The sequence below is a fragment of the Callionymus lyra genome, chromosome 7 (assembly GCF_982586985.1).
Source record: "Callionymus lyra chromosome 7, fCalLyr1.hap1.1, whole genome shotgun sequence".
Taxonomy (NCBI): domain Eukaryota; kingdom Metazoa; phylum Chordata; class Actinopteri; order Syngnathiformes; family Callionymidae; genus Callionymus; species Callionymus lyra.
The window spans coordinates 2,236,600-2,263,539 of NC_141824.1; the positions used below are offsets into that span (position 1 = coordinate 2,236,600).

Consider the following 26,940-nt stretch of genomic DNA (forward strand, 5'->3'; position numbering starts at 1 on the left):
CTTTAATGTCGTCTTTAACTAGACCTGCCCGAGAACATCTGATCCAACACGTGTACGAGAATATCAACTTTATTAAACATACAAAAATAAATACACAAACCACACGGACACGACGGAGAAGGTTTCGGAGAAACTCGAAGGCAAACGTCGTGAGTCGCTCGTGAAAAGACATGCGACACAAAAACACTCAAAGAAGAAAAGTCGACGCTGATGTAAAACATTTCCATCAAGTTACGGCTTCAATTCTCAGTTTCAATCAGATTATTTGCACACGTTTCCTCCCAAACTTCACTTCAAACCTAAACACACTGACATGTGGTCAGACCTGGTTATTGCACCGACACGTTTATTGCATAGAACGAAGCTGAGGTTCAGCTCCTCGTGGCCCAGCCCTGGACTCTTGATTCTATCATAGACTTTCATCTTCATTCAGTTTTTATCATTTTTTATCATTTCTTTTTTTTTTTAAACCTTAATCAAAAAATTAAGAAAACCTTTTTTTTTTTTATTTAAGCAACGTTTTGGGGATTTAATAATTAAGACAAATGTTTTATAATAAAGTAAAAATATAAATATTATTTATATCAATAACACTTTTTTACTGTATTTTTTTAAATATAGAAGGAACTTTTTGCTTTGATTAAATCAACTTTGTCTGAATCAACATTAAAACAATTAATTTAAAATACTTTGTATTATTTTTAACTACTTTTTTTCATTGAATAATAAATAAACTCCTTCATACGACTGGTGACGATGGAAGAAATCGATGGTGGATCCAGCAGTTTAAACGTTTGGACACAATAAAAAATGAGATGAAATCAGTCTCGACTGGAGCGTCTCTGAGAGTCGAGTCTAACATTCCTGGTTCTCGCTGCACGTGGACGTGACTCCGGCTCTGGACAGGAAGAGTTTGCCGCTGGCACAGACGCAGACCTCGAACAGACCCTCCTCACTTCCAGACACGCCTCCCTTGCTCAAGGGCAGACTCGGCATTCGAACCGTCTCGGCGTCTAACACCAGCTGAAGCACAGAGAAGAAGAGACGCTCGTTGAACATGTTGATGAAGAATCAAAGACGAGGAGAATTGTGTTATTACTTATATTATTCTATTCTTATTATACATATTATATTATTTATATTATATTAATTATATTATATCTAATATTGTATATATATATATATATATATATATTATTTATATTATTATTATATTATTGTTTATATTATTTTATCATTATACTATTATATTATTAATAATACTATTATATTAGATATATTATTATATTTATAAAATTATATTATTTATATTATTATTATATTATTATATTATTAATAATACTATTATATTATATATATTATTATATTATACATATTATTATATTCTACTCAAGTCAAATAAATATTACAGATGAAATCTAAAGTTATAAAAATGTAATTTCAAAAGTATTTAGCATTTATATATAAAATTGAATTCAAATGTTTGTAATGTTTTATTAATTCAACATTAAATAGGATTTTCTTCGCTGCCATTTATTTTGAATATGTTTCAAACTCAAGAGTCTCTGGACGTTATGATCGATCAGAACGTTTACAAGGTTTTCTTTGATCTTTAAAAACAAGAATTCATCTGAAAAAAAACAAAGGAAACTATTTTAATACTAGTTTTCTATTCATTAACCAGTTTTTATTCAAACTTATTATTAAAGAAAACAAGAATAAAAACATAATAATAATGTAAACTTGTAATATTGATGCGGTTCTAAAAACATCATCATTAAAAATATTGATAAACTATGTTTCCTTCAGACCTGCAGACCAACATCAATCTTCACGTATTTCACTAAAGAACTCGTACTGCAGGTAAATATCTGTACATATAATATAATATAATATAATATACAGTCCAGTATTTCCTGTTCATATCGTTGTTGTTCTTTAAACTTCTACAAACGAGCGTAAAATATAAACCTTTTCATTTATTTCCAAACAACTACAGAGAGAAGTTTGTATTTGTCTTCATTAGACTTTAAATCTCACTTGAACATGATTTACATTTAGTTTCTAAAGTTTATAAAGAGACGTCGTGACCTTGAACGACCAGAAGCTCAGAATCGACTTCATTCACGTGAGTTTGAACTCGTTTCTACACCTGATGCTGCGTCTCAAATCACACACTTCTCTTAGTGCACTAGAAGTGAGTATGCATCAGGATAGTGTACGTACTAACTAGTAACTAATCCTCCACAGATAGTATGTCTCAAATCACATACTTCTCTTAGTACACTAGAAGTTAGTATCATCAGGATAGTGTACGTACTAACTAGTAACTAATCCTCCACAGATAGTATGTCTCAAATCACATACTTCTCTTAGTATACTAGAAGTTAGTATCATCAGGATAGTGTACTTACTAACTAGTAACTAATCCTCCACAGATAGTATGTCTCAAACATACTTCTCTTAGTATACTAGAAGTTAGTATCATCAGGATAGTGTACGTACTAACTAGTAACTAATCCTCCACAGATAGTATGTCTCAAATCACATACTTCTCTTAGTACACTAGAAGTTAGTATCATCAGGATAGTGTAGGTACTAACTAGTAACTAATCCTCCACAGATAGTATGTCTCAAACATACTTCTCTTAGTATACTAGAAGTTAGTATCATCAGGATAGTGTACGTACTAACTAGTAACTAATCCTCCACAGATAGTATGTCTCAAATCACATACTTCTCTTAGTACACTAGAAGTTAGTATCATCAGGATAGTGTACGTACTAACTAGTAACTAATCCTCCACAGATAGTATGTCTCAAATCACACACTTCTCTTAGTACACTAGAAGTTAGTATCATCAGGATAGTGTACGTACTAACTAGTAACTAATCCTCCACAGATAGTATGTCTCAAATCACATACTTCTCTTAGTACACTAGAAGTTAGTATCATCAGGATAGTGTACGTACTAACTAGTAACTAATCCTCCACAGATAGTATGTCTCAAATCACACACTTCTCTTAGTGCACTAGAAGTTAGTATCATCAGGATAGTGTACGTACTAACTAGTAACTAATCCTCCACAGATAGTATGTCTCAAATCACACACTTCTCTTAGTGCACTAGAAGTTAGTATCATCAGGATAGTGTACGTACTAACTAGTAACTAATCCTCCACAGATAGTATGTCTCAAACATACTTCTCTTAGTACACTAGAAGTTAGTATCATCAGGATAGTGTACGTACTAACTAGTAACTAATCCTCCACAGATAGTATGTCTCAAATCACACACTTCTCTTAGTATACTAGAGGTTAGTATCATCAGGATAGTGTACGTACTAACTAGTAACTAATCCTCCACAGATAGTATGTCTCAAATCACACACTTCTCTTAGTACACTAGAAGTTAGTATCATCAGGATAGTGTACGTACTAACTAGTAACTAATCCTCCACAGATAGTATGTCTCAAATCACATACTTCTCTTAGTACACTAGAAGTTAGTATCATCAGGATAGTGTACGTACTAACTAGTAACTAATCCTCCACAGATAGTATGTCTCAAATCACATACTTCTCTTAGTACACTAGAAGTTAGTATCATCAGGATAGTGTACGTACTAACTAGTAACTAATCCTCCACAGATAGTATGTCTCAAATCACACACTTCTCTTAGTACACTAGAAGTTAGTATCATCAGGATAGTGTACGTACTAACTAGTAACTAATCCTCCACAGATAGTATGTCTCAAATCACATACTTCTCTTAGTACACTAGAAGTTAGTATCATCAGGATAGTGTACGTACTAACTAGTAACTAATCCTCCACAGATAGTATGTCTCAAATCACACACTTCTCTTAGTGCACTAGAAGTTAGTATCATCAGGATAGTGTACGTACTAACTAGTAACTAATCCTCCACAGATAGTATGTCTCAAATCACACACTTCTCTTAGTACACTAGAGGTTAGTATCATCAGGATAGTGTACGTACTAACTAGTAACTAATCCTCCACAGATAGTATGTCTCAAATCACATACTTCTCTTAGTACACTAGAAGTTAGTATCATCAGGATAGTGTACGTACTAACTAGTAACTAATCCTCCACAGATAGTATGTCTCAAATCACACACTTCTCTTAGTACACTAGAGGTTAGTATCATCAGGATAGTGTACGTACTAACTAGTAACTAATCCTCCACAGATAGTATGTCTCAAATCACATACTTCTCTTAGTACACTAGAAGTTAGTATCATCAGGATAGTGTACGTACTAACTAGTAACTAATCCTCCACAGATAGTATGTCTCAAATCACACACTTCTCTTAGTATACTAGAGGTTAGTATCATCAGGATAGTGTACGTACTAACTAGTAACTAATCCTCCACAGATAGTATGTCTCAAATCACACACTTCTCTTAGTACACTAGAAGTTAGTATGCATCAGGATAGTGTACGTACTAACTAGTAACTAATCCTCCACAGATAGTATGTCTCAAATCACATACTTCTCTTAGTACACTAGAAGTTAGTATCATCAGGATAGTGTACGTACTAACTAGTAACTAATCCTCCACAGATAGTATGTCTCAAATCACATACTTCTCTTAGTACACTAGAAGTTAGTATCATCAGGATAGTGTACGTACTAACTAGTAACTAATCCTCCACAGATAGTATGTCTCAAATCACATACTTCTCTTAGTACACTAGAAGTTAGTATCATCAGGATAGTGTACGTACTAACTAGTAACTAATCCTCCACAGATAGTATGTCTCAAATCACACACTTCTCTTAGTGCACTAGAAGTTAGTATCATCAGGATAGTGTACGTACTAACTAGTAACTAATCCTCCACAGATAGTATGTCTCAAATCACACACTTCTCTTAGTACACTAGAGGTTAGTATCATCAGGATAGTGTACGTACTAACTAGTAACTAATCCTCCACAGATAGTATGTCTCAAATCACATACTTCTCTTAGTACACTAGAAGTTAGTATCATCAGGATAGTGTACGTACTAACTAGTAACTAATCCTCCACAGATAGTATGTCTCAAATCACACACTTCTCTTAGTACACTAGAGGTTAGTATCATCAGGATAGTGTACGTACTAACTAGTAACTAATCCTCCACAGATAGTATGTCTCAAACATACTTCTCTTAGTGCACTAGAAGTTAGTATCATCAGGATAGTGTACGTACTAACTAGTAACTAATCCTCCACAGATAGTATGTCTCAAATCACACACTTCTCTTAGTACACTAGAGGTTAGTATCATCAGGATAGTGTACGTATTAACTAGTAACTAATCCTCCACAGATAGTATGTCTCAAATCACATACTTCTCTTAGTACACTAGAAGTTAGTATCATCAGGATAGTGTACGTACTAACTAGTAACTAATCCTCCACAGATAGTATGTCTCAAATCACACACTTCTCTTAGTACACTAGAGGTTAGTATCATCAGGATAGTGTACGTACTAACTAGTAACTAATCCTCCACAGATAGTATGTCTCATCACATACTTCTCTTAGTACACTAGAAGTTAGTATCATCAGGATAGTGTACGTACTAACTAGTAACTAATCCTCCACAGATAGTATGTCTCAAATCACACACTTCTCTTAGTACACTAGAAGTTAGTATCATCAGGATAGTGTACGTACTAACTAGTAACTAATCCTCCACAGATAGTATGTCTCAAACATACTTCTCTTAGTATACTAGAAGTTAATATCATCAGGATAGTGTACGTACTAACAAGTAACTAATCCTCCATAGATAGTATGTCTCAAACATACTTCTCTTAGTATACTAGAAGTTAGTATCATCAGGATAGTGTACGTACTAACTAGTAACTAATCCTCCACAGATAGTATGTCTCAATCATACTTCTCTTAGTACACTAGAAGTTAGTATCATCAGGATAGTGTACGTACTAACTAGTAACTAATCCTCCACAGATAGTATGTCTCAAATCACATACTTCTCTTAGTACACTAGAAGTTAGTATCATCAGGATAGTGTACGTACTAACTAGTAACTAATCCTCCACAGATAGTATGTCTCAAACATACTTCTCTTAGTATACTAGAAGTTAGTATCATCAGGATAGTGTACATACTAACTAGTAACTAATCCTCCACAGATAGTATGTCTCAAATCAAACTCTGCTGCTACACACTAACAGGAAATGACGCGACAGCTTCTTCTTCTACTACTATTTAACGATGATTTCAACCAGCTGTAGGAACACTAGCGACACCTGCTGGCAGCACGTTTAGCAAGTTTGGAAAAATAAATAAAGAAAAAATACGTTATATAATAAGAAATATTTAAACTGCTATCAGCACCGAAGACGTGTTTATCCTTCTGCTGCTGCTGAAAATACACCTGTAAGTATATGAATATATATATATATATATATATATATATATATATATATGTTGTAACTTCCGTTTACAACGTCACTAAGATGGAGTCGTTTAGTGTAGAAAGTGTCCATCGATCCATACTCAGTTTTGTGTGTGTTTTAGTGACAATTTAGTGTGTATGGAGCACTACATTTACATACTAAGAATTGAGACGCACTTACACACTAAAAATACTTTGAGTACACAAGTATGTGATTTGAGACACAGCACTGGTGTTGATGTGAAGGTCGTTCCTGACGTGAAGGTCAGACTCACCAGGCCGGTGCTGGACTGAAGGATCAGGTCCATGTTGGACAGACTCACCAGGCCGGTGCTGGACTGAAGGATCAGGTCCATGTTGGACAGACTCACCAGGCCGGTGCTGGACTGAAGGATCAGGTCCATGTTGGACAGACTCACCAGGCCGGTGCTGGACTGAAGGATCAGGTCCATGTTGGACAGACTCACCAGGCCGGTGCTGGACTGAAGGATCAGGTCCATGTTGCTCAGAGCCTCGATGTTCCCGGCTGCAGCTTTGATGTGCACGCCTCTGGGAGCGTCCATGGTGAGCGAGCGCGTCGGACACTCCAGCCTGAGGAGACTCCGGTCGTCACTGAGGGAACTTGTGGTTCTGGTTCTGGACTCACCTCAGGTCCTTGAAGAGCTCCGAGCGCAGCAGAGGAACCTGCACCGAGTGCTGGAACAAACCTCCTTCAGATCCTGAGACACAGAAGATTTATGCTTTCACCACGACTGGGAGGAAGAAAGTGGAAGAAAAATCTTCTTTTTTCAACCAAATCTTTCTTTATTTCTTCCTTCTTTCTTTCTTTCCATCCATCTATCAATTCTATCCATCCATCTTGATTCTCTGAGACGCTTGTGTTTGTCTTATGTTGATCTTTTAAAGTGTATATTTTAACTGTGTATTGTTTTGATTGAAGTTCTTTGAGACCCTGGTCTGGAAACACCTTAATAATAACCTTGACTTTACACTATTATACCAACAAGTTACATTTAAAAGGCTTTGAATTAAAATATTAAATTACATTTTAGTTTTTCAAATATTGGAAATAGAATATTAAACTATAAATGTTAAAAGTTCTTTTATTTTAAAAATATTCAAAAAAATATTTAGTTAAATTATTAAAACAAACAAACACAAAACCTTTCAAAACAGAAACGATAGAATCAAGAAGTTCTTCATGAATCCAAACAGCAGGTCTGGTCTCACCTGTGATGCGCAGTTTGTCGGGTCCGATCTCCGTCTGTCCTCCATCTGCTGTGAACAGCATGTTGTCGCTGTGGGACTGAAGCAGCAGGTTCTGAGTCAGAGCCTGAGCCTCTCGTGGACCTGAAACAAACTAGTGTCACTGGTGCTTCGATGCCTCGAGGGTCGAGGGTTCGACTCCGGAGGTTTCATCAGATCCTCGTCGCACACGTCAAGGTCACACTAATCTACCGTCAGCATCTTCTCAGCATCAGTGACGAAGATACTAAACATCTTCATAAATCTCTCTGGAGCTCCAGAGGACGAGGAACGACTTCTATTGTCGTCACCGTAGGTGTGCGTCTGTGAGTGTGTAGTCGTGAGTGTGCAGCTGTGAGTGTGTAGTCGTGAGTAAGTAGCTGTGAGTGTGTAGCTGTGAGTGTGTAGCTGTGAGTGTGTAGTCGTGAGTGAGTAGCTGTGAGTGTGTAGTCGTGAGTGAGTAGCTGTGAGTGTGTAGTCGTGAGTGTGTAGCTGTGAGTGTGTAGTCGTGAGTGTGAAGTTGTGAGTGTGTAGTCGTGAGTGTGTAGTCGTGAGTGTGTAGTTGTGAGTGTGTAGTCGTGAGTGAGTAGCTGTCAGTGTGTAGCTGTGAGTGTGTAGTTGTGAGTGTGTAGTTGTGAGTGTGTAGTTGTGAGTGTGTAGCTGTGAGTGTGTAGTCGTGAGTGTGTAGTCGTGAGTGTGTAGTTGTGAGTGTGTAGTCGTGAGTGTGTAGTCGTGAGTGTGTAGTTGTGAGTGTGTAGTCTTGAGTGTGTAGTTGTGAGTGTGTAGTCGTGAGTGTGTAGTCGTGAGTGTGTAGCCGTGAGTGTGTAGTTGTGAGTGTGTAGCTGTGAGTGTGTAGTCGTGAGTGTGTAGTCGTGAGTGTGTAGTTGTGAGTGTGTAGTCGTGAGTGTGCAGCTGTGAGTGTGTAGTCGTGAGTGAGTAGCTGTGAGTGTGTAGTCGTGAGTGAGTAGCTGTGAGTGTGTAGTCGTGAGTGAGTAGCTGTGAGTGTGTAGTCGTGAGTGAGTAGCTGTGAGTGTGTAGTTGTGAGTGTGTAGTTGTGAGTGTGCAGCTGTGAGTGTGTAGTCGTGAGTGAGTAGCTGTGAGTGTGTAGTCGTGAGTGTGTAGCTGTGAGTGTGTAGTCGTGAGTGAGTAGTCGTGAGTGAGTAGCTGTGAGTGAGTAGCTGTGAGTGTGTAGTTGTGAGTGTGTAGTCGTGAGTGTGTAGTCGTGAGTGTGCAGCTGTGAGTGTGCAGCTGTGAGTGTGCAGCTGTGAGTGTGTAGTCGTGAGTGAGTAGCTGTGAGTGTGTAGTCGTGAGTGTGTAGTTGTGAGTGTGTAGTTGTGAGTGTGCAGCTGTGAGTGTGTAGTCGTGAGTGAGTAGCTGTGAGTGTGTAGTAGTGAGTGTGTAGCTGTGAGTGTGTAGTCGTGAGTGTGTAGTCGTGAGTGAGTAGCTGTGAGTGTGTAGTTGTGAGTGTGCAGCTGTGAGTGTGTAGTCGTGAGTGAGTAGCTGTGAGTGTGTAGTAGTGAGTGTGTAGCTGTGAGTGTGTAGTCGTGAGTGTGCAGCTGTGAGTGTGTAGTCGTGAGTGAGTAGCTGTGAGTGTGTAGTTGAGAGTGTGTAGTCGTGAGTGTGTAGTCGTGAGTGTGCGTCCGTGAGTGTGTAGTTGTGAGTGTGTAGTTGTGAGTGTGTAGTTGTGAGTGTGTAGTCGTGAGTGTGCATCCGTGAGTGTGTAGTTGTGAGTGTGTAGTCGTGAGTGTGCGTCCGTGAGTGTGTAGTTGTGAGTGTGTAGTCGTGAGTGTGCGTCTGTGAGTGTGTAGTTGTGAGTGTGTAGTTGTGAGTGTGTAGTCGTGAGTGTGTAGTTGTGAGTGAGTAGCTGTGAGTGTGTAGTTGTGAGTGTGTAGTTGTGAGTGTGCGTCCGTGATTGTGTTGTCGTGAGTGTGTAGTTGTGAGTGTGCGTCCGTGAGTGTGTAGTCGTGAGTGTGTAGCTGTGAGTGTGTAGTTGTGAGTGTGTAGTCGTGAGTGTGCGTCCGTGAGTGTGTAGTCGTGAGTGTGTAGTTGTGAGTGTGCGTCCGTGATTGTGTTGTCGTGAGTGTGTAGCTGTGAGTGTGTAGTTGTGAGTGTGTAGTCGTGAGTGTGCGTCCGTGAGTGTGCGTCCGTGAGTGTGTAGTTGTGAGTGTGCGTCCGTGAGTGTGTAGTTGTGAGTGTGTAGTTGTGAGTGTGTAGTTGTGAGTGTGCGTCCGTGAGTGTGCGTCCGTGAGTGTGTAGTTGTGAGTGTGTAGTTGTGAGTGTGCGTCCGTGAGTGTGCGTCCGTGAGTGTGTAGTTGTGAGTGTGTAGTTGTGAGTGTTTAGTTGTGAGTGTGCGTCCGTGAGTGTGTAGTTGTGAGTGTGCGTCCGTGAGTGTGCGTCCGTGAGTGTGTAGTCGTGAGTGAGTAGCTGTGAGTGTGCGTCCGTGAGTGTGCGTCCGTGAGTGTGTAGTCGTGAGTGAGTAGCTGTGAGTGTGTAGTAGTGAGTGTGTAGCTGTGAGTGTGTAGTTGTGAGTGAGTAGCTGTGAGTGTGTAGTCGTGAGTGAGTAGCTGTGAGTGTGTAGTCGTGAGTGAGTAGCTGTGAGTGTGTAGTCGTGAGTGAGTAGCTGTGAGTGTGTAGTTGTGAGTGTGCAGCTGTGAGTGTGTAGTCGTGAGTGTGTAGTCGTGAGTGTGCAGCTGTGAGTGTGTAGTCGTGAGTGAGTAGCTGTGAGTGTGTAGTCGTGAGTGTGTAGTTGTGAGTGTGTAGTTGTGAGTGTGTAGTCGTGAGTGTGCCTCCGTGAGTGTGTAGTTGTGAGTGTGTAGTCGTGAGTGTGTAGTTGTGAGTGTGTAGTCGTGACTGAGTAGCTGTGAGTGTGTAGTTGTGAGTGTGTAGTTGTGAGTGTGTAGTTGTGAGTGTGCGTCCGTGAGTGTGTAGTCGTGAGTGAGTAGCTGTGAGTGTGTAGTCGTGAGTCGTGAGTCTTGAGTGTGTAGTTGTGAGTGTGTAGCTGTGAGTGTGTAATCATGAGTGTGTAGTTGTGAGTGTGTAGTCGTGAGTGTGCAGCTGTGAGTGTGTAGTCGTGAGTGAGTAGCTGTGAGTGTGTAGTCGTTAGTGAGTAGCTGTGAGTGTGTAGTCGTGAGTGAGTAGCTGTGAGTGTGTAGTCGTGAGTGAGTAGCTGTGAGTGTGTAGTTGTGAGTGAGTAGCTGTGAGTGTGTAGTTGTGAGTGAGTAGCTGTGAGTGTGTAGCTGTGAGTGTGTAGTTGTGAGTGTGTAGTCGTGAGTGAGTAGCTGTGAGTGTGTAGTTGTGAGTGAGTAGCTGTGAGTGTGTAGTTGTGAGTGAGTAGCTGTGAGTGTGTAGTCGTGAGTGAGTAGCTGTGAGTGTGTAGTCGTGAGTGTGCAGCTGTGAGTGTGTAGTCGTGAGTGAGTAGCTGTGAGTGTGTAGTCGTTAGTGAGTAGCTGTGAGTGTGTAGTCGTGAGTGAGTAGCTGTGAGTGTGTAGTCGTGAGTGAGTAGCTGTGAGTGTGTAGTTGTGAGTGAGTAGCTGTGAGTGTGTAGTTGTGAGTGAGTAGCTGTGAGTGTGTAGCTGTGAGTGTGTAGTTGTGAGTGTGTAGTCGTGAGTGAGTAGCTGTGAGTGTGTAGTTGTGAGTGAGTAGCTGTGAGTGTGTAGTTGTGAGTGAGTAGCTGTGAGTGTGTAGTCGTGAGTGAGTAGCTGTGAGTGTGTAGTCGTGAGTGAGTAGCTGTGAGTGTGTAGTCGTGAGTGAGTAGCTGTGAGTGTGTAGTTGTGAGTGTGCAGCTGTGAGTGTGTAGTCGTGAGTGTGTAGTCGTGAGTGTGCAGCTGTGAGTGTGTAGTCGTGAGTGAGTAGCTGTGAGTGTGTAGTCGTGAGTGTGTAGTTGTGAGTGTGTAGTTGTGAGTGTGCAGCTGTGAGTGTGTAGTCGTGAGTGAGTAGCTGTGAGTGTGTAGTAGTGAGTGTGTAGCTGTGAGTGTGTAGTCGTGAGTGTGTAGTTGTTAGTGTGTAGTCGTGAGTGTGTAGTCGTGAGTAGCTGTGAGTGTATAGTCGTGAGTGTGTAGCTGTGAGTGTGTAGTCGTGAGTGTGTAGTTGTTAGTGTGTAGTCGTGAGTGTGTAGTCGTGAGTAGCTGTGAGTGTATAGTCGTGAGTGTGTAGTTGTGAGTGTGCGTCCGTGAGTGTGTAGTTGTGAGTGTGTAGTTGTGAGTGTGTAGTTGTGAGTGTGTAGCTGTGAGTGTGCGTCCGTGAGTGTGCGTCCGTGAGTGTGTAGTCGTGAGTGTGCGTCCGTGAGTGTGTAGTCGTGAGTGTGCGTCCGTGAGTGTGTAGTCGTGAGTGTGCGTCCGTGAGTGTGCGTCCGTGAGTGTGTAGTCGTGAGTGTGCGTCCGTGAGTGTGTAGTTGTGAGTGTGCGTCCGTGAGTGTGCGTCCGTGAGTGTGTAGTCGTGAGTGTGCGTCCGTGAGTGTGCGTCCGTGAGTGTGCGTCCGTGAGTGTGCGTCCGTGAGTGTGCGTCCGTGAGTGTGTAGTTGTGAGTCGCTCACCTGCAGAGATCCTGGCGATGACATCACCCTCCTGGTTCCTTGCGTTCAGAGACACGTTCTCTGACGACTGCAGCAACAGAGCAGAATCCTGGAGGAAAAGATGTAAATAATCTCATTTAAATACTTTATCGGATTAAAAACGACTCCATCAATCATCACGAGCGTAAAAACACTTGAAGATAAAACTGTAAAATACGTTTAAAATAACAAAGTCTCCTTGAATCTCATTAATTCAACCACTAAATTAAATATTATCATCATAAAACTCATAAAAAACATCCTTTTTATTGTAGCTTTAAAATTAACAATGTTTTTATGATTAAAAAATGTTAAATATGATCTTTTGAATTTAATTTAAACATGTTTTATTTTTAATATTTGTTCAAATAGTTACAGTTGTTTTGCAGAAAAATTAAATATTTCAAATATCTGAGAAATCTCAAAGATAATTGTCTTTATTTTGAGATAAAATGTTAAAAACTATAATATTTTCATTATTATGGACAAATAATTAATAAAAAACTTGTATTTAACGATGATTCAATTCATATTTCATCATCGTTTGACTTATAATGGTTTGAGTTTAGTTAGTTTGACCCGAGTTAGTTAATAGTTTCTGTTTAAAACTTTGATCTTTGGACAGAATTTTTAACTTAATGTTTTTTGTTTTATTTTAAATTGTTTATGACAAAATAATTTGTTTTTTAATAAGTTTATGTCAAAATGGTTCGAACGCCGTCGAAGAACAAAGTGTCAAAGTCATCTCGGTGTTAAACTAAGTTTCCAGTTCATTAATTTTAACGACTTGAAGAAACTAAGTTAACATTTAATAACTAGTGTTAATTCTATTTCTGTCTCAAGCCAACAAACTAAAACCAAAAGCTAATAAAGTCATAAACAATCATCAGATTAAACTTAATGGGGGATATCCAGGCGACGGCGTGAAACCTGGCAACCCACGTCCATGAAAGTAACGACAGGAATAAAAGCAAAGGTTTGTCTTCAGGGAGCGACTCGTTTGTGAGAAAAGAGAATAAATGTGGACATAAAATATAAATAAAGTCGGCGGCGCCGCAGGATCAAAGTAAATCCTTCACAATTGTTCTTCAGTCCATTAATAAGACATTTTCCTGCTTCAAGACACGAATAAACAAGGATCTGTAGAAACACGAGCGTCAGCAGGAAAGTGTTTCTCACAGTCGACCGTAAACTTCTTTAATCCTCGTGGCGTCAGCAGGTCAGTCGTGAACTGAGGCGGACCAGCTGTCAATCAAACAGCTCTTCACGTTCGAAGGACTCACGTCTCTGGAGTGGATCTCCTGAGCGTAGACCGGGAACAGGAAGTCGGACTCGCCCTCGTCCAGCTTCACGCCGTCAGAGTTGACCTGCAGGAGTCCCATCCCGTCCTGCAGGACAATCAATCAATAGATCAATCAATCAATCAATCAATAGAACAAACAAACAAACAATCCATCCTTCCATCCATCCATCCATGCATCCATCCTTCCATCCATCCATCCATCCATCCATCCATCCATCCATCCATCCATCCATCCATCCTTCCATCCATCCATCCATGCATCCATCCTTCCATCCATCCATCCTTCCATCCATCCATCCATCCATCCATGCATCCATCCATCCTTCCATCCATCCATCCATGCATCCATCCTTCCATCCATCCATCCATCCATCCATCCATCCATCCATCCATCCATCCATCCATCCATCCTTCCATCCATCCATCCATCCATCCATCCATGCATCCATCCTTCCATCCATCCATCCATCCATGCATCCATCCTTCCATCCATGCATCCATCCTTCCATCCATCCTTCCATCCATCCATCCTTCCATCCATCCATCCATCCATCCATCCATCCTTCCATCCATCCATCCATCCATCCATCCATGCATCCATCCTTCCATCCATCCATCCATCCATGCATCCATCCTTCCATCCATCCTTCCATCCATCCTTCCATCCATGCATCCATCCTTCCATCCATCCTTCCATCCATGCATCCATCCTTCCATCCATCCTTCCATCCATCCATCCATCCATCCATCCATCCATCCATCCATCCATCCATCCATCCATCCATCCATCCTTCCATCCATCCATCCATCCATGCATCCTTCCATCCATCCATCCATCCATCCATCCATGCATCCATCCATCCATCCATCCATCAAGTTAACTTCAGCAGTTTCAAGGTTTCAAGGCTGAAGTGAAGAAATGTTCACAAGAGTTTGACAGGAAACAGTTTTCACTGAGCATGGAAGCCTGTCCCAGCTACACAGGGTCGCCTGCATGTCCAACACAGTATCTTGAATCTTATCTTCAATAAAAATGAGTAAAACTTACAACAGTATCTTTGTTTTGATCGGATTTACCTTCAAATAAGACTAACGTTCATGAGATTCATGAAACAAACAGTGTTTGATAATATTATTAGTAATAATTATTATTAATTATTATATTATTATTCTATATAGTATATTCTAATACTACTAATATTAATAATAATATTATTAATATTATTATTATTATTATTATTATTAATATTATATATACTATATTCTAATACTAATAATATTCAAGTCTTTCAAGTACATTGATGAGCTGAAGTCGGTTCAAAGGTCACACTCGTCTCATTATATAATAAATACTTTAAGATTTTGTTTTGAAAAAAGTCTAAAGTGTATCCAGGGAACGTGTGGCTCGGGGGCCTCGTGAGGTCTGAAGAAAACAAAATAAAGCTTTTGATAATTGACTTGTATTACTATTTCATGACCTCATCAAGTTCTTTATTTGTATCTGTGCTGATGTTTTCCAACAGCAAACACATTCTTCTGTGTCTTCGCTTCATAAATCAATGATTCAATCATAAATACTAGATATTCTGACACAACAATCTAAATAAACGACTCCGGCGCTGGATGAACAAACGACCTCAGCTTCACTTTGAATGCAAATTGAATTAGAAATATTTTAGTTTTCTCAAATTAAAAAATCATTTAAATGAAGATTCAATTCCATTGAATATCTTGTCGCTCGACAGGGATTATCAATCATCCGTGTCGTCATGGTAACCTAAATAAACACATCTACTTTTAAAACAAACAACACATGTTTGCTGCTTCTTAATACAACGGATCTGAATAAAGTGTTTTGCTGAAAGAACAAGTTGTTGTTATTGTTAGCATTAGCTTAGCATGTGTTGTGCTTGAGTCTGGCTGAGATGTTTTGATTGACACATCAGAATCAGGTCTGTCAGAGTGATGTTTACCGTGTTGTCATGGTAACCAAGATAAACAACACATGTTTGCTGCTTCTTAATACAACGGATCTGAATAAAGTTTTCTGCTGAAAGTACAAGTACTATTCTTAGCATTAGCTTAGCATGTGTTGTGCTTGAGTCTGGCTGAGATGTTTTGATTGACACATGAGGTCTGTTTACCGTGTTGAACCACATGACCCTCAGGATCCAGATGGTCAGGGCGAAGTTGACGACCAGGATGACGATGAGCAGCAGCACGAACAGGTAGAGGCAGCGCTTCCTCCAGCCGTAGATGCCGATCTTGTACACGTGGTCGGGCAGCGTCCGTGGAGCGGCGCCGCCCTGCAGGCTGCTGACGTACTGCTCGCGCACCATCTGCCAACTGGACGACAACAGAGACGACATCAACATCTAACCATCAATCACTTTCACTGTTCACAGCAAGACGCGTGGAATTCAACCGACAACCAACGAATCCACTGAACCTTCTGCATTTATTACTTTTAATGACATGTTGACGTTCATTTAGGAGGAAATGATTCAAATAGTTTTGTGGATTTCAACTGAAAATGTAATTTCTTTCTCTTCCACGAACAGAAGTAGTTCATGAGTCATCGTTTATGTTCCGTCTTTATTTTTTAATAACAATGATGTTAAGATGAAAAACTCTCGGGTTAAAACGGTGAAGAAAGAAGAAATTAAAATCATTGAATTCCAATAAAACCAACATTTGTCAAGAGAAAAAGATGAAACCATCGAGAAAAGGTACAATTGAAAGTATATAAAAATGAAGTAAACTCTTTGGATTGCAGATACATGGACCTTCTCACCGACAAGTGGTGTCAGAGGCAGGATGTCATGACGTGTGCAGGGTGAAGATTGACAAGGATTAAAGATGATTGACATGTCAAGTTCAAGGATGTAGTCAAACTCATCAACAAAATTATCTCTGAAAGACAAAGTTCTTGATCCAATTAAAAATGTCAACATGTGACTCAATGGGCGGAGCTTATGATAAAAGAGAGCGTCCCATTGGTTGAGGTTCTAACTTGTGGTCCAATCAGCTGGAGCTTCACTGACATGTGTGTTGAGTCGATAAAGTTGTAAATGGACTTATATTAACAGAATAAAGAATAAAAAAGTTACCTTTGGTGTAAGTGAAGAACTTTTTCTGTCCGTCTCATAAGAGGAGTTTCAGTTTATGACGTTTAACTTCGATCTTATCAAGAGTTTAAAAGTTGATCATATACTTCAAAAGATGCATAAATGAGTTAAAATGTTTTTAAGGTTTAATTTTTCAAGCTTAATATTTGCAGAAACAGAAAATATTTTGGAAGTTTGATTCAATTTAGAAAACAGTAATTTAGAAAGAGTTTTCTCTTCAGACATCCTTGGCTCGTTGGCGTTGAATCTGACCCTGTTGGAGGTCAGACCTGCAGCAACATCATCATCAGACCTGCAGCAACATCATCATCAGACCTGCAGCAACATCATCATCAGACCTGCAGCAACATCATCATCAGACCTGCAGCAACATCATCATCAGACCTGCAGCAACATCATCATCAGACCTGCAGCAACATCATCATCAGACCTGCAGCAACATCATCATCAGACCTGCAGCAACATCATCATCAGACCTGCAGCAACATCATCATCAGACCTGCAGCAACATCATCATCAGACCTGCAGCAACATCATCATCAGACCTTCAGCAACATCATCATCAGACCTGCAGCAACATCATCATCAGACCTGCAGCAACATCATCATCAGACCTGCAGCAACATCATCATCAGACCTGCAGCAACATCATCATCAGACCTGCAGCAACATCATCATCAGACCTGCAGCAACATCATCATCAGACCTGCAGCAACATCATCATCAGACCTTCAGCAACATCATCATCAGACCTGCAGCAACATCATCATCAGACCTTCAGCAACATCATCATCAGACCTGCAGCAACATCATCATCAGACCTTCAGCAACATCATCATCAGACCTTCAGCAACATCATCATCAGACCTTCAGCAACATCATCATCAGACCTGCAGCAACATCATCATCAGACCTGCAGCAACATCATCATCAGACCTGCAGCAACATCATCATCAGACCTGCAGCAACATCATCATCAGACCTGCAGCAACATCATCATCAGACCTTCAGCAACATCATCATCAGACCTGCAGCAACATCATCATCAGACCTGCAGCAACATCATCATCAGACCTGCAGCAACATCATCATCAGACCTGCAGCAACATCATCATCAGACCTTCAGCAACATCATCATCAGACCTTCAGCAACATCATCATCAGACCTGCAGCAACATCATCATCAGACCTTCAGCAACATCATCATCAGACCTGCAGCAACATCATCATCAGACCTGCAGCAACATCATCATCAGACCTGCAGCAACATCATCATCAGACCTTCAGCAACATCATCATCAGACCTGCAGCAACATCATCATCAGACCTGCAGCAACATCATCATCAGACCTGCAGCAACATCATCATCAGACCTTCAGCAACATCATCATCAGACCTTCAGCAACATCATCATCAGACCTTCAGCAACATCATCATCAGACCTGCAGCAACATCATCATCAGACCTTCAGCAACATCATCATCAGACCTGCAGCAACATCATCATCAGACCTGCAGCAACATCATCATCAGACCTGCAGCAACATCATCATCAGACCTGCAGCAACATCATCATCAGACCTGCAGCAACATCATCATCAGACCTGCAGCAACATCATCATCAGACCTTCAGCAACATCATCATCAGACCTGCAGCAACATCATCATCAGACCTTCAGCAACATCATCATCAGACCTGCAGCAACATCATCATCAGACCTGCAGCAACATCATCATCAGACCTGCAGCAACATCATCATCAGACCTGCAGCAACATCATCATCAGACCTTCAGCAACATCATCATCAGACCTGCAGCAACATCATCATCAGACCTGCAGCAACATCATCATCAGACCTGCAGCAACATCATCATCAGACCTGCAGCAACATCATCATCAGACCTTCAGCAACATCATCATCAGACCTGCAGCAACATCATCATCAGACCTTCAGCAACATCATCATCAGACCTGCAGCAACATCATCATCAGACCTGCAGCAACATCATCATCAGACCTGCAGCAACATCATCATCAGACCTGCAGCAACATCATCATCAGACCTTCAGCAACATCATCATCAGACCTTCTGCAACATCATCATCAGACCTTCAGCAACATCATCATCAGACCTGCAGCAACATCATCATCAGACCTGCAGCAACATCATCGTCAAACGTTCACCAGAAGCATTTTCAAGAAGCAACAACGTGTTTAGCTTGCGTTGAAAGTTGGTCACAAACACATTTTGAACAGAGTCCTGTAAAAACAATCAGTTGTTGCAGTGATTTGCTCTCACAGACGTCCATTGAGCTTCCAGCTGTATTTCCCGAGCAGTTGAAAGATTTAAATTAAACATTTCAATTGATCGTTCTCTGTCTGGTGTTAACGTGACGCACATTTTTACCATTTACTCAAAAACAAACACAAATGTTTCAATCGTGTCTTAAGAAAATCCTCTTTCACTACGTTGTATCTTCTTAGTTTTTCACTTCAATCACGTCAGTAATTGGTTTATAATAAAAGGTTTATGAAGTTTCGAAGCCCAAAATATTGAGGTGAAAAATATTTTGTCAGTGGAAGAATCTTGTGTTTATTAATCAAAAATACATCTTTTGATGAACGGTAAGAAACCAACAAGTCGATGAAAGCTGCAGCTGAATAATGAAGATTTTAGTAGAAAAACATCTTCACAACAATGTTTTATTGTGTAGATTGTGTAGGTTGTGTAGAGTATCATTCAAGTTTCAGTTTAAATAAACATAAATGAGCCTTTTTCATTGTATTTAAGCATGAAACTATACATGATGCAATATGAATATGAATCAATGAGTAGAAGCCGAAACAAAAGACAGGAAAAAGAAAAAGAGTTTTGACTTGAATTTTTAATAAAATCTAAACATGAATATTTTTCACCTTAAGTTATGCAAGTATTATTGAATTTTTTTACATAATATTTTCTTACATCCAACATTAAATACAAGAGAACCCAGCATTACAGGGGAATAAAGGACATAAACAATAAGTATTAATACTTATTGTAATAATTTATTATGTAGTAATAATAAATTATAATTAAAAAAGAGAAAATAAAGAATGTACTCTTGTCATATTGTTGAGGTTAAACTCTTTTATTCTACATTTCAACTGATATGTACCAACATTTAACAAATAGAAATTGTTATTATATATACAACCGTTTTAAATACCATCAAAGTCAATTGTTTAAAAAATATTAATTTAACATTGATGGACAAGAAAAACTAATAAAATGAAAAGAAATAAAAAGAAAGTCCTTAAAACAAATGTTTGGATTAAAGAAACAGAAAAGTCCAAAACAAACATTTCTACACGATGAGTTCTATGGTTTTAGTTCCGACCGATCCGAGCCAGAACCGTCATTTAAGAAGAACTATTCCGAGGAGCGAGCGACTCGTGTCCGGGTCACGAAGCTCAGAGTTATGAGCGTCTGCTTGGTTCAGTGTTTTATTCATGAGATCAACTCTCAGACCTGGAGGATCACGAGGTCCACGGAAACACTGGCTGAGTTTCCAGCTGCAGTGAGGATGGAAAATGTGGTTCGGAGGAGATTCTTCTGGTCTCACAGTAACAGAAACCTTGAGTCTCAGCACATTTGAAGCGAGGGCAGGAACGTTCGCTCGCCAGGAGAAACCTTCACGCGTCCTTCAGCGACGACAGAGGAACTCAGGGTCGACTTCAACAAAGACCCGGCAGGAGCCGCCAAGAAGCTGCCTCAGGTGCCTCCATCGATCCAGCAGCATTAACAAGCAGCAGGACGAGGTCTGATCCTGTCGCGAGTCACACGAGTTGATCCGACACAAACCTCTCCACGAGTCTCTGGCTCTGACGAGCGTTGGAGGACAGATGCTGTTCATCATGTTGAGGGAGCTACTCTTCAAACTAAAAACTCTTTCTTTGACGGGACCAGATGTTCGGCCCGACGCCTCATCCCTCGCGGCTCCATGTGCTGGTCCAGAGACTGACAGAGTCTCCTTTAAAGAATCCACATCCTAGACCAGGATGATGGATGATACCTGCCTCAGGACCTTCACAGCTTTTATTCATATCAATGTACTTTGGCATCAACATGTTGTCGCAACTAAAACTATTACAATAGTTATGTATTATTATGTACTATGTATTATTATTATGTATGTTATGTTCTTATTTTATTTTTATGAATAATTGCTGTATTGCTGTGGCTAATTGGAAAAAAAACATTTAATCAATAAAGTACCTAACCTACCTACCTATTTGGTTCTTTAAATACTTGTCAGACGCATCCTCTGATCATCCTTTTCATAAAGATAACTTATACAATAATTCAATACTTTTGTGGTTAAAGGTTTCAATCGTTACTCGAAAACCAAAGTTAGCGTCTTGACAAGTTTCATGTCCAGTCGTGAGTGATTTGTTCAGGAACACTGAACTTCTGAGACGTTACAACAGAAGACATTTAATGTGGACAAAAACAATCCCAGTTTAAATTTGAAGACTTGGTTTAAGAAAAGATTCTGGAACGAAGGCTCTTCTAACGTCTCGTGTCAAGGTTGGACTAAAACATCTCCTCAGTGGGTTTTACTGGCATCACTGTGACGACTGTCGAGCTACTGAAGTGAAAATTAAAATAAAATGAAGACAATAAAAGAGTAAAAAAAAGTAAAAAATAAAAAATACTTTAATTAACTATTATTATTTGTATGTTGTGATAATACATGTATCAATATTTATTTCAAGTAGCCCAGACACTTGTCTGAAAACATTGTTTTATTATATATGGTTTTCTTTTACTTTAACTAAAATGCTAACAATGCTAACTGTGAGCAACTAGATTAGCTCACTTTGCTTTGAACGGATAAGAAAACACTTCTTTATTTAACGCTTAATAATCTAAAGTTATCTTATTGTAAATCAAATAAATCTTCCTCATAATAACAAGTTACAACTATTATATGAACAAAGAGCAGTTCTGATTAAATAATGTGTTGGTTGCTAACTGTTGTTGGTTGCTAACTGTTGTTGGTTGCTCAATGTTGTTGGTTGCTAACTGTTGTTGGTTGCTAACTGTTGTTGGTTGCTCAATGTTGTTGGTTGCTCAATGTTGTTGGTTGCTCAATGTTGTTGGTTGCTCAATGTTGTTGGTTGCTAACTGTTGTTGGTTGCTAACTGTTGTTGGCTGCTAACTGTTGTTGGTTGCTAACTGTTGTTGGCTGCTAACTGTTGTTGGCTGCTAACTGTTGTTTGTTGCTAACTGTTGTTAGTTGCTCAATGTTGTTGGTTGCTAACTGTTGTTGGTTGCTCAATGTTGTTGGTTGCTAACTGTTGTTGGTTGCTCAATGTTGTTGGTTGCTCAATGTTGTTGGTTGCTCAATGTTGTTGGTTGCTAACTGTTGTTGGTTGCTAACTGTTGTTGGTTGCTCAATGTTGTTGGTTGCTCAATGTTGTTGGTTGCTAACTGTTGTTGGTTGCTCAATGTTGTTGGTTGCTCAATGTTGTTGGTTGCTCAATGTTGTTGGTTGCTAACTGTTGTTAGTTGCTCAATGTTGTTGGTTGCTAACTGTTGTTGGTTGCTCAATGCTGTTGGTCGCTAACTGTTGTTGGTTGCTCAATGTTGTTGGTTGCTAACTGTTGTTGGTTGCTTTAATTAACTATTATTATTTGTATGTTGTGATAATACATGTATCAATATTTATTTCAAGTAGCCCAGACACTTGTCTGAAAACATTGTTTTATTATATATGGTTTTCTTTTACTTTAACTAAAATGCTAACAATGCTAACTGTGAGCAACTAGATTAGCTCACTTTGCTTTGAACGGATAAGAAAACACTTCTTTATTTAACGCTTAATAATCTAAAGTTATCTTATTGTAAATCAAATAAATCTTCCTCATAATAACAAGTTACAACTATTATATGAACAAAGAGCAGTTCTGATTAAATAATGTGTTGGTTGCTAACTGTTGTTGGTTGCTAACTGTTGTTGGTTGCTCAATGTTGTTGGTTGCTAACTGTTGTTGGTTGCTAACTGTTGTTTGTTGCTCAATGTTGTTGGTTGCTAACTGTTGTTGGTTGCTCAATGTTGTTGGTTGCTAACTGTTGTTGGTTGCTAACTGTTGTTGGTTGCTCAATGTTGTTGGTTGCTCAATGTTGTTGGTTGCTCAATGTTGTTGGTTGCTCAATGTTGTTGGTTGCTCAATGTTGTTGGTTGCTAACTGTTGTTGGTTGCTAACTGTTGTTGGCTGCTAACTGTTGTTGGTTGCTAACTGTTGTTGGCTGCTAACTGTTGTTGGCTGCTAACTGTTGTTTGTTGCTAACTGTTGTTAGTTGCTCAATGTTGTTGGTTGCTAACTGTTGTTGGTTGCTCAATGTTGTTGGTTGCTAACTGTTGTTGGTTGCTCAATGTTGTTGGTTGCTCAATGTTGTTGGTTGCTCAATGTTGTTGGTTGCTAACTGTTGTTGGTTGCTAACTGTTGTTGGTTGCTCAATGTTGTTGGTTGCTCAATGTTGTTGGTTGCTAACTGTTGTTGGTTGCTCAATGTTGTTGGTTGCTCAATGTTGTTGGTTGCTCAATGTTGTTGGTTGCTAACTGTTGTTGGTTGCTCAATGTTGTTGGTCGCTCAATGTTGTTGGTCGCTCAATGTTGTTGGTCGCTCAATGTTGTTGGTTGCTAACTGTTGTTGGTCGCTCAATGTTGTTGGTCGCTCAATGTTGTTGGTCGCTCAATGTTGTTGGTCGCTAACTGTTGTTGGTTGCTCAATGTTGTTGGTTGCTCAATGTTGTTGGTCGCTCAATGTTGTTGGTCACTCAATGTTGTTGGTTGCTAACTGTTGTTGGTTGCTCAATGTTGTTGGTTGCTCAATGTTGTTGGTTGCTAACTGTTGTTGGTTGCTCAATGTTGTTGGTTGCTAACTGTTGTTGGTTGCTCAATGTTGTTGGTTGCTCAATGTTGTTGGTTGCTCAATGTTGTTGGTTGCTAACTGTTGTTAGTTGCTCAATGTTGTTGGTTGCTAACTGTTGTTGGTTGCTCAATGCTGTTGGTCGCTAACTGTTGTTGGTTGCTCAATGTTGTTGGTCGCTCAATGTTGTTGGTTGCTCAATGTTGTTGGTCGCTAACTGTTGTTGGTTGCTCAATGTTGTTGGTTGCTCAATGTTGTTGGTTGCTCAATGTTGTTGGTCGCTCAATGTTGTTGGTTGCTCAATGTTGTTGGTTGCTAACTGTTGTTGGTTGCTCAATGTTGTTGGTTGCTCAATGTTGTTGGTTGCTCAATGTTGTTGGTTGCTAACTGTTGTTGGTTGCTCAATGTTGTTGGTTGCTCAATGTTGTTGGTTGCTCAATGTTGTTGGTTGCTAACTGTTGTTAGTTGCTCAATGTTGTTGGTTGCTAACTGTTGTTATTTGCTCAATGTTGTTGGTTGCTAACTGTTGTTGGTTGCTAACTGTTGTTGGTTGCTAACTGTTGTTGGTTGCTCAATGTTGTTTGTTGCTCAATGTTGTTGGTTGCTAACTGTTGTTGGTTGCTAACTGTTGTTGGTTGCTAACTGTTGTTGGTTGCTAACTGTTGTTGGTTGCTCAATGTTGTTGGTTGCTCAATGTTGTTGGTTGCTCAATGTTGTTGGTTGCTAACTGTTGTTGGTTGCTAACTGTTGTTGGTTGCTAACTGTTGTTGGTTGCTAACTGTTGTTGGTTGCTCAATGTTGTTTGTTGCTCAATGTTGTTGGTTGCTAACTGTTGTTGGTTGCTAACTGTTGTTGGTTGCTAACTGTTGTTGGTTGCTAACTGTTGTTGGTTGCTAACTGTTGTTGGTTGCTCAATGTTGTTTGTTGCTCAATGTTGTTGGTTGCTAACTGTTGTTGGTTGCTAACTGTTGTTGGTTGCTAACTGTTGTTGGTTGCTAACTATTGTTGGTTGCCAACTGTTGTTGGTTGCTAACTGTTGTTGGTTGCTCAATGTTGTTTGTTGCTCAATGTTGTTGGTTGCTAACTGTTGTTGGTTGCTCACTTTTGTTGGTTGCTAACTGTTGTTGGGTGCTAACTGTTGTTGGTTGCTAACTGTTGTTGGTTGCTCAATGTTGTTGGTTGCTAACTATTGTTGGTTGCTAACTGTTGTTGGTTGCTAACTATTGTTGGTTGCCAACTGTTGTTGGTTGCTAACTGTTGTTGGTTGCTCAATGTTGTTTGTTGCTCAATGTTGTTGGTTGCTAACTGTTGTTGGTTGCTCACTTTTGTTGGTTGCTAACTGTTGTTGGGTGCTAACTGTTGTTGGTTGCTAACTGTTGTTGGTTGCTCAATGTTGTTGGTTGCTAACTATTGTTGGTTGCTAACTGTTAGCGTCAAACGAAAACAAACATTTTGAATCGAAAAATAATATTGATACATTGATCTAAAAATAAATTCAGTTCAACACTTTAAAGGAATAAAACTAAACTAACTAAGTTTATATATACATTATGAAAATAAACTACAATTGTCATTTGAAATATTCTTTCATTACATATTTTGTAGATTCCATAAAAAAAAAAAAAATCTCATATAGATGTTTAAAAGTAAATGAAAGTTGAACTAGAGATAAATAGTCAAACTTAAATGATAAGTTCTGGGGTTCAGTCTATAGTTCTGGGGCCACAAACACAGCCAAAGGTATTTTATGTCTCAAAGATATTCAGGTGTGAAGCGTCTGCGGCTGTGAACGGAAGATTTATCTGTTGTTGTTTGGGATTATTTGCAGATGAGAGTCGAGGTCGACCTCTGGAAGACGCAGGAGGTTGAATCAAGAGCCGAGTCGCTGCAGGACTCGACGCCCAACGATGACGAATAACCTTATTTCTCTCCGGATGTAGGAAAAACAAAAAGTGAAGCGAACCAACGGCGATAAACACAGACGCACCACTTTCTCCTCGTTCACCTGAACACACCGGTTTAAATCGGCTCCTCGTCGAGCGGCTTCACTTCGTGCTTCGCTCTGACCAGACGACGCTTCTTCATTAAGACCTTAATGACTGTGATCAACGTGGTGTAATGAAAACATTAAGACCAGAGAAGGATCATTTCCTCCGGCTTCTGTTTCCACCACGAGACTCTCTCCTCCTTAGCAACACAAACAAACACTCGATCCACACCATCAAACACTCGATCCACACCATCAAACACTCGATCCACTCACGATCAAACACTCGATCCACTCACGGGACGACAACGTTCAGGGAAACGACTCCAGGATTTTGACTCAATATCTTTGAAAAAAAAGCTCCAAATGTGACCAAACTATTTAAAGATATTCACAAAGGTGATGAGAGAAAACTTCCAGCTGGTCACTTCTGTTGACCGTCTGCCGTGTCGTCTTCCCAAAATAGTCCAGTGTGTAAAGATCTAAATTTAAACACATTTACTGCACGAGCTCGAGTTAAATCTGTTCAACAGAACAGAAACTAAACTAGTTATAATCACCAGGTTCTACTCACAAAGTTATTTCTTCATCTCTCGACGGATTCACTCGTTTAAAAAACGTCCGGACGGAAGCGAGACTTTTATACGACAGACGCTCAAGTGTTGATGAAGTGAGTGTTGGAAAGTGTGCGAGGAAGAGTGAAGGCGACTCACCGATCACTGGAGCTTCTCTCTCTTCGCCGCTCGACGAGCTCTGAGTCGCTCACTCGTCTGTCAGACGCTCAACAGCTGCAGCCGTAAATCCAGGAGAGAAGTGACCTGAATAATCTCCAGCAGACGGCGCTCCTCCTGACACTGTGGCGCCTCGTGCCCCCCCTGCAGGCGTGGACTCTGAGGGGGGGGGGGGGAGAGAGGGAGAGAAGGAGAGAGAGGGAGAGAGAGGGAGAGAGAGGGAGAGAGAAGGAGAGAGAGGGAGAGAAAGGAGAGAGAGGGAGGGAGAGAGGATTCATGAAGACTTGTTTCAAGGATTTATATCAATTATTACACAGTCAGATGTGGGTTAGTTCACCAACAATAGACGTCAAGTTAGTGACTGTTCTGTTAAACTCGTGTTAGGCTGTAATTACATGTTAGAAAAACAACTTTTGTGAACAAGTGTTTAAAATAGGAAAGAATTACGGAAAAATGAAATGACAGAAAATAAAAAAGGAAAAACAAATTGAGATATTTTGTGGCTCAAAATCAATGTAGATTACTTTTTTTTAATAATAATAAATAATAATAAAATGTATTTGTTGTCACGTCCCGTTTTGTTTATACAACGAGTCCCCTGGAGATGGAGACGACTGATGACGCGCGGTGACAACCCTCC

The 26,940-nt window shown here is 39.9% G+C and overlaps 1 protein-coding gene across 2 annotated transcripts; it reads right to left on the bottom strand.

Annotated features, from left to right (window-relative positions):
- Positions 1-53: 53 nt before the first annotated feature.
- sgcg (sarcoglycan, gamma) lies at positions 54-26,444 on the bottom strand. Of its 2 annotated transcripts, XM_087795700.1 has the most exons (9): positions 26,283-26,444; positions 15,681-15,882; positions 13,517-13,621; positions 12,216-12,303; positions 7,670-7,789; positions 7,086-7,158; positions 6,907-7,030; positions 6,715-6,873; positions 54-1,023 (listed from the first exon to the last, which is right to left on the bottom strand). In XM_087795700.1, the coding sequence occupies exons 2-9, from the start codon at positions 15,873-15,875 to the stop codon at positions 856-858; spliced, it is 1,032 nt and encodes a 343-aa protein (XP_087651826.1). In that variant the 5' UTR covers positions 15,876-15,882; positions 26,283-26,444; the 3' UTR covers positions 54-855. The 2 variants fall into 2 exon arrangements, with proteins under 2 accessions (XP_087651826.1, XP_087651827.1); XM_087795701.1 differs by lacking the exon at positions 6,715-6,873.
- Positions 26,445-26,940: the final 496 nt, after the last annotated feature.

What these genes read in the sequence shown, in the direction of transcription:
- sgcg (XM_087795700.1), bottom strand. Translation starts at nt 15,875, where the DNA reads ATGGTGCGCGAGCAGTACGTCAGCAGCCTGCAGGGCGGCGCCGCTCCA. An exon ending in GGGTCATGTGGTTCAACACG is followed by an intron (nt 13,622 to 15,680) that starts GTAAACAGACCT and finishes ATTGTCCTGCAG; the next exon opens with GACGGGATGGGACTCCTGCA. An exon ending in AGGAGATCCACTCCAGAGAC is followed by an intron (nt 12,304 to 13,516) that starts GTGAGTCCTTCG and finishes CTTTTCCTCCAG; the next exon opens with GATTCTGCTCTGTTGCTGCA.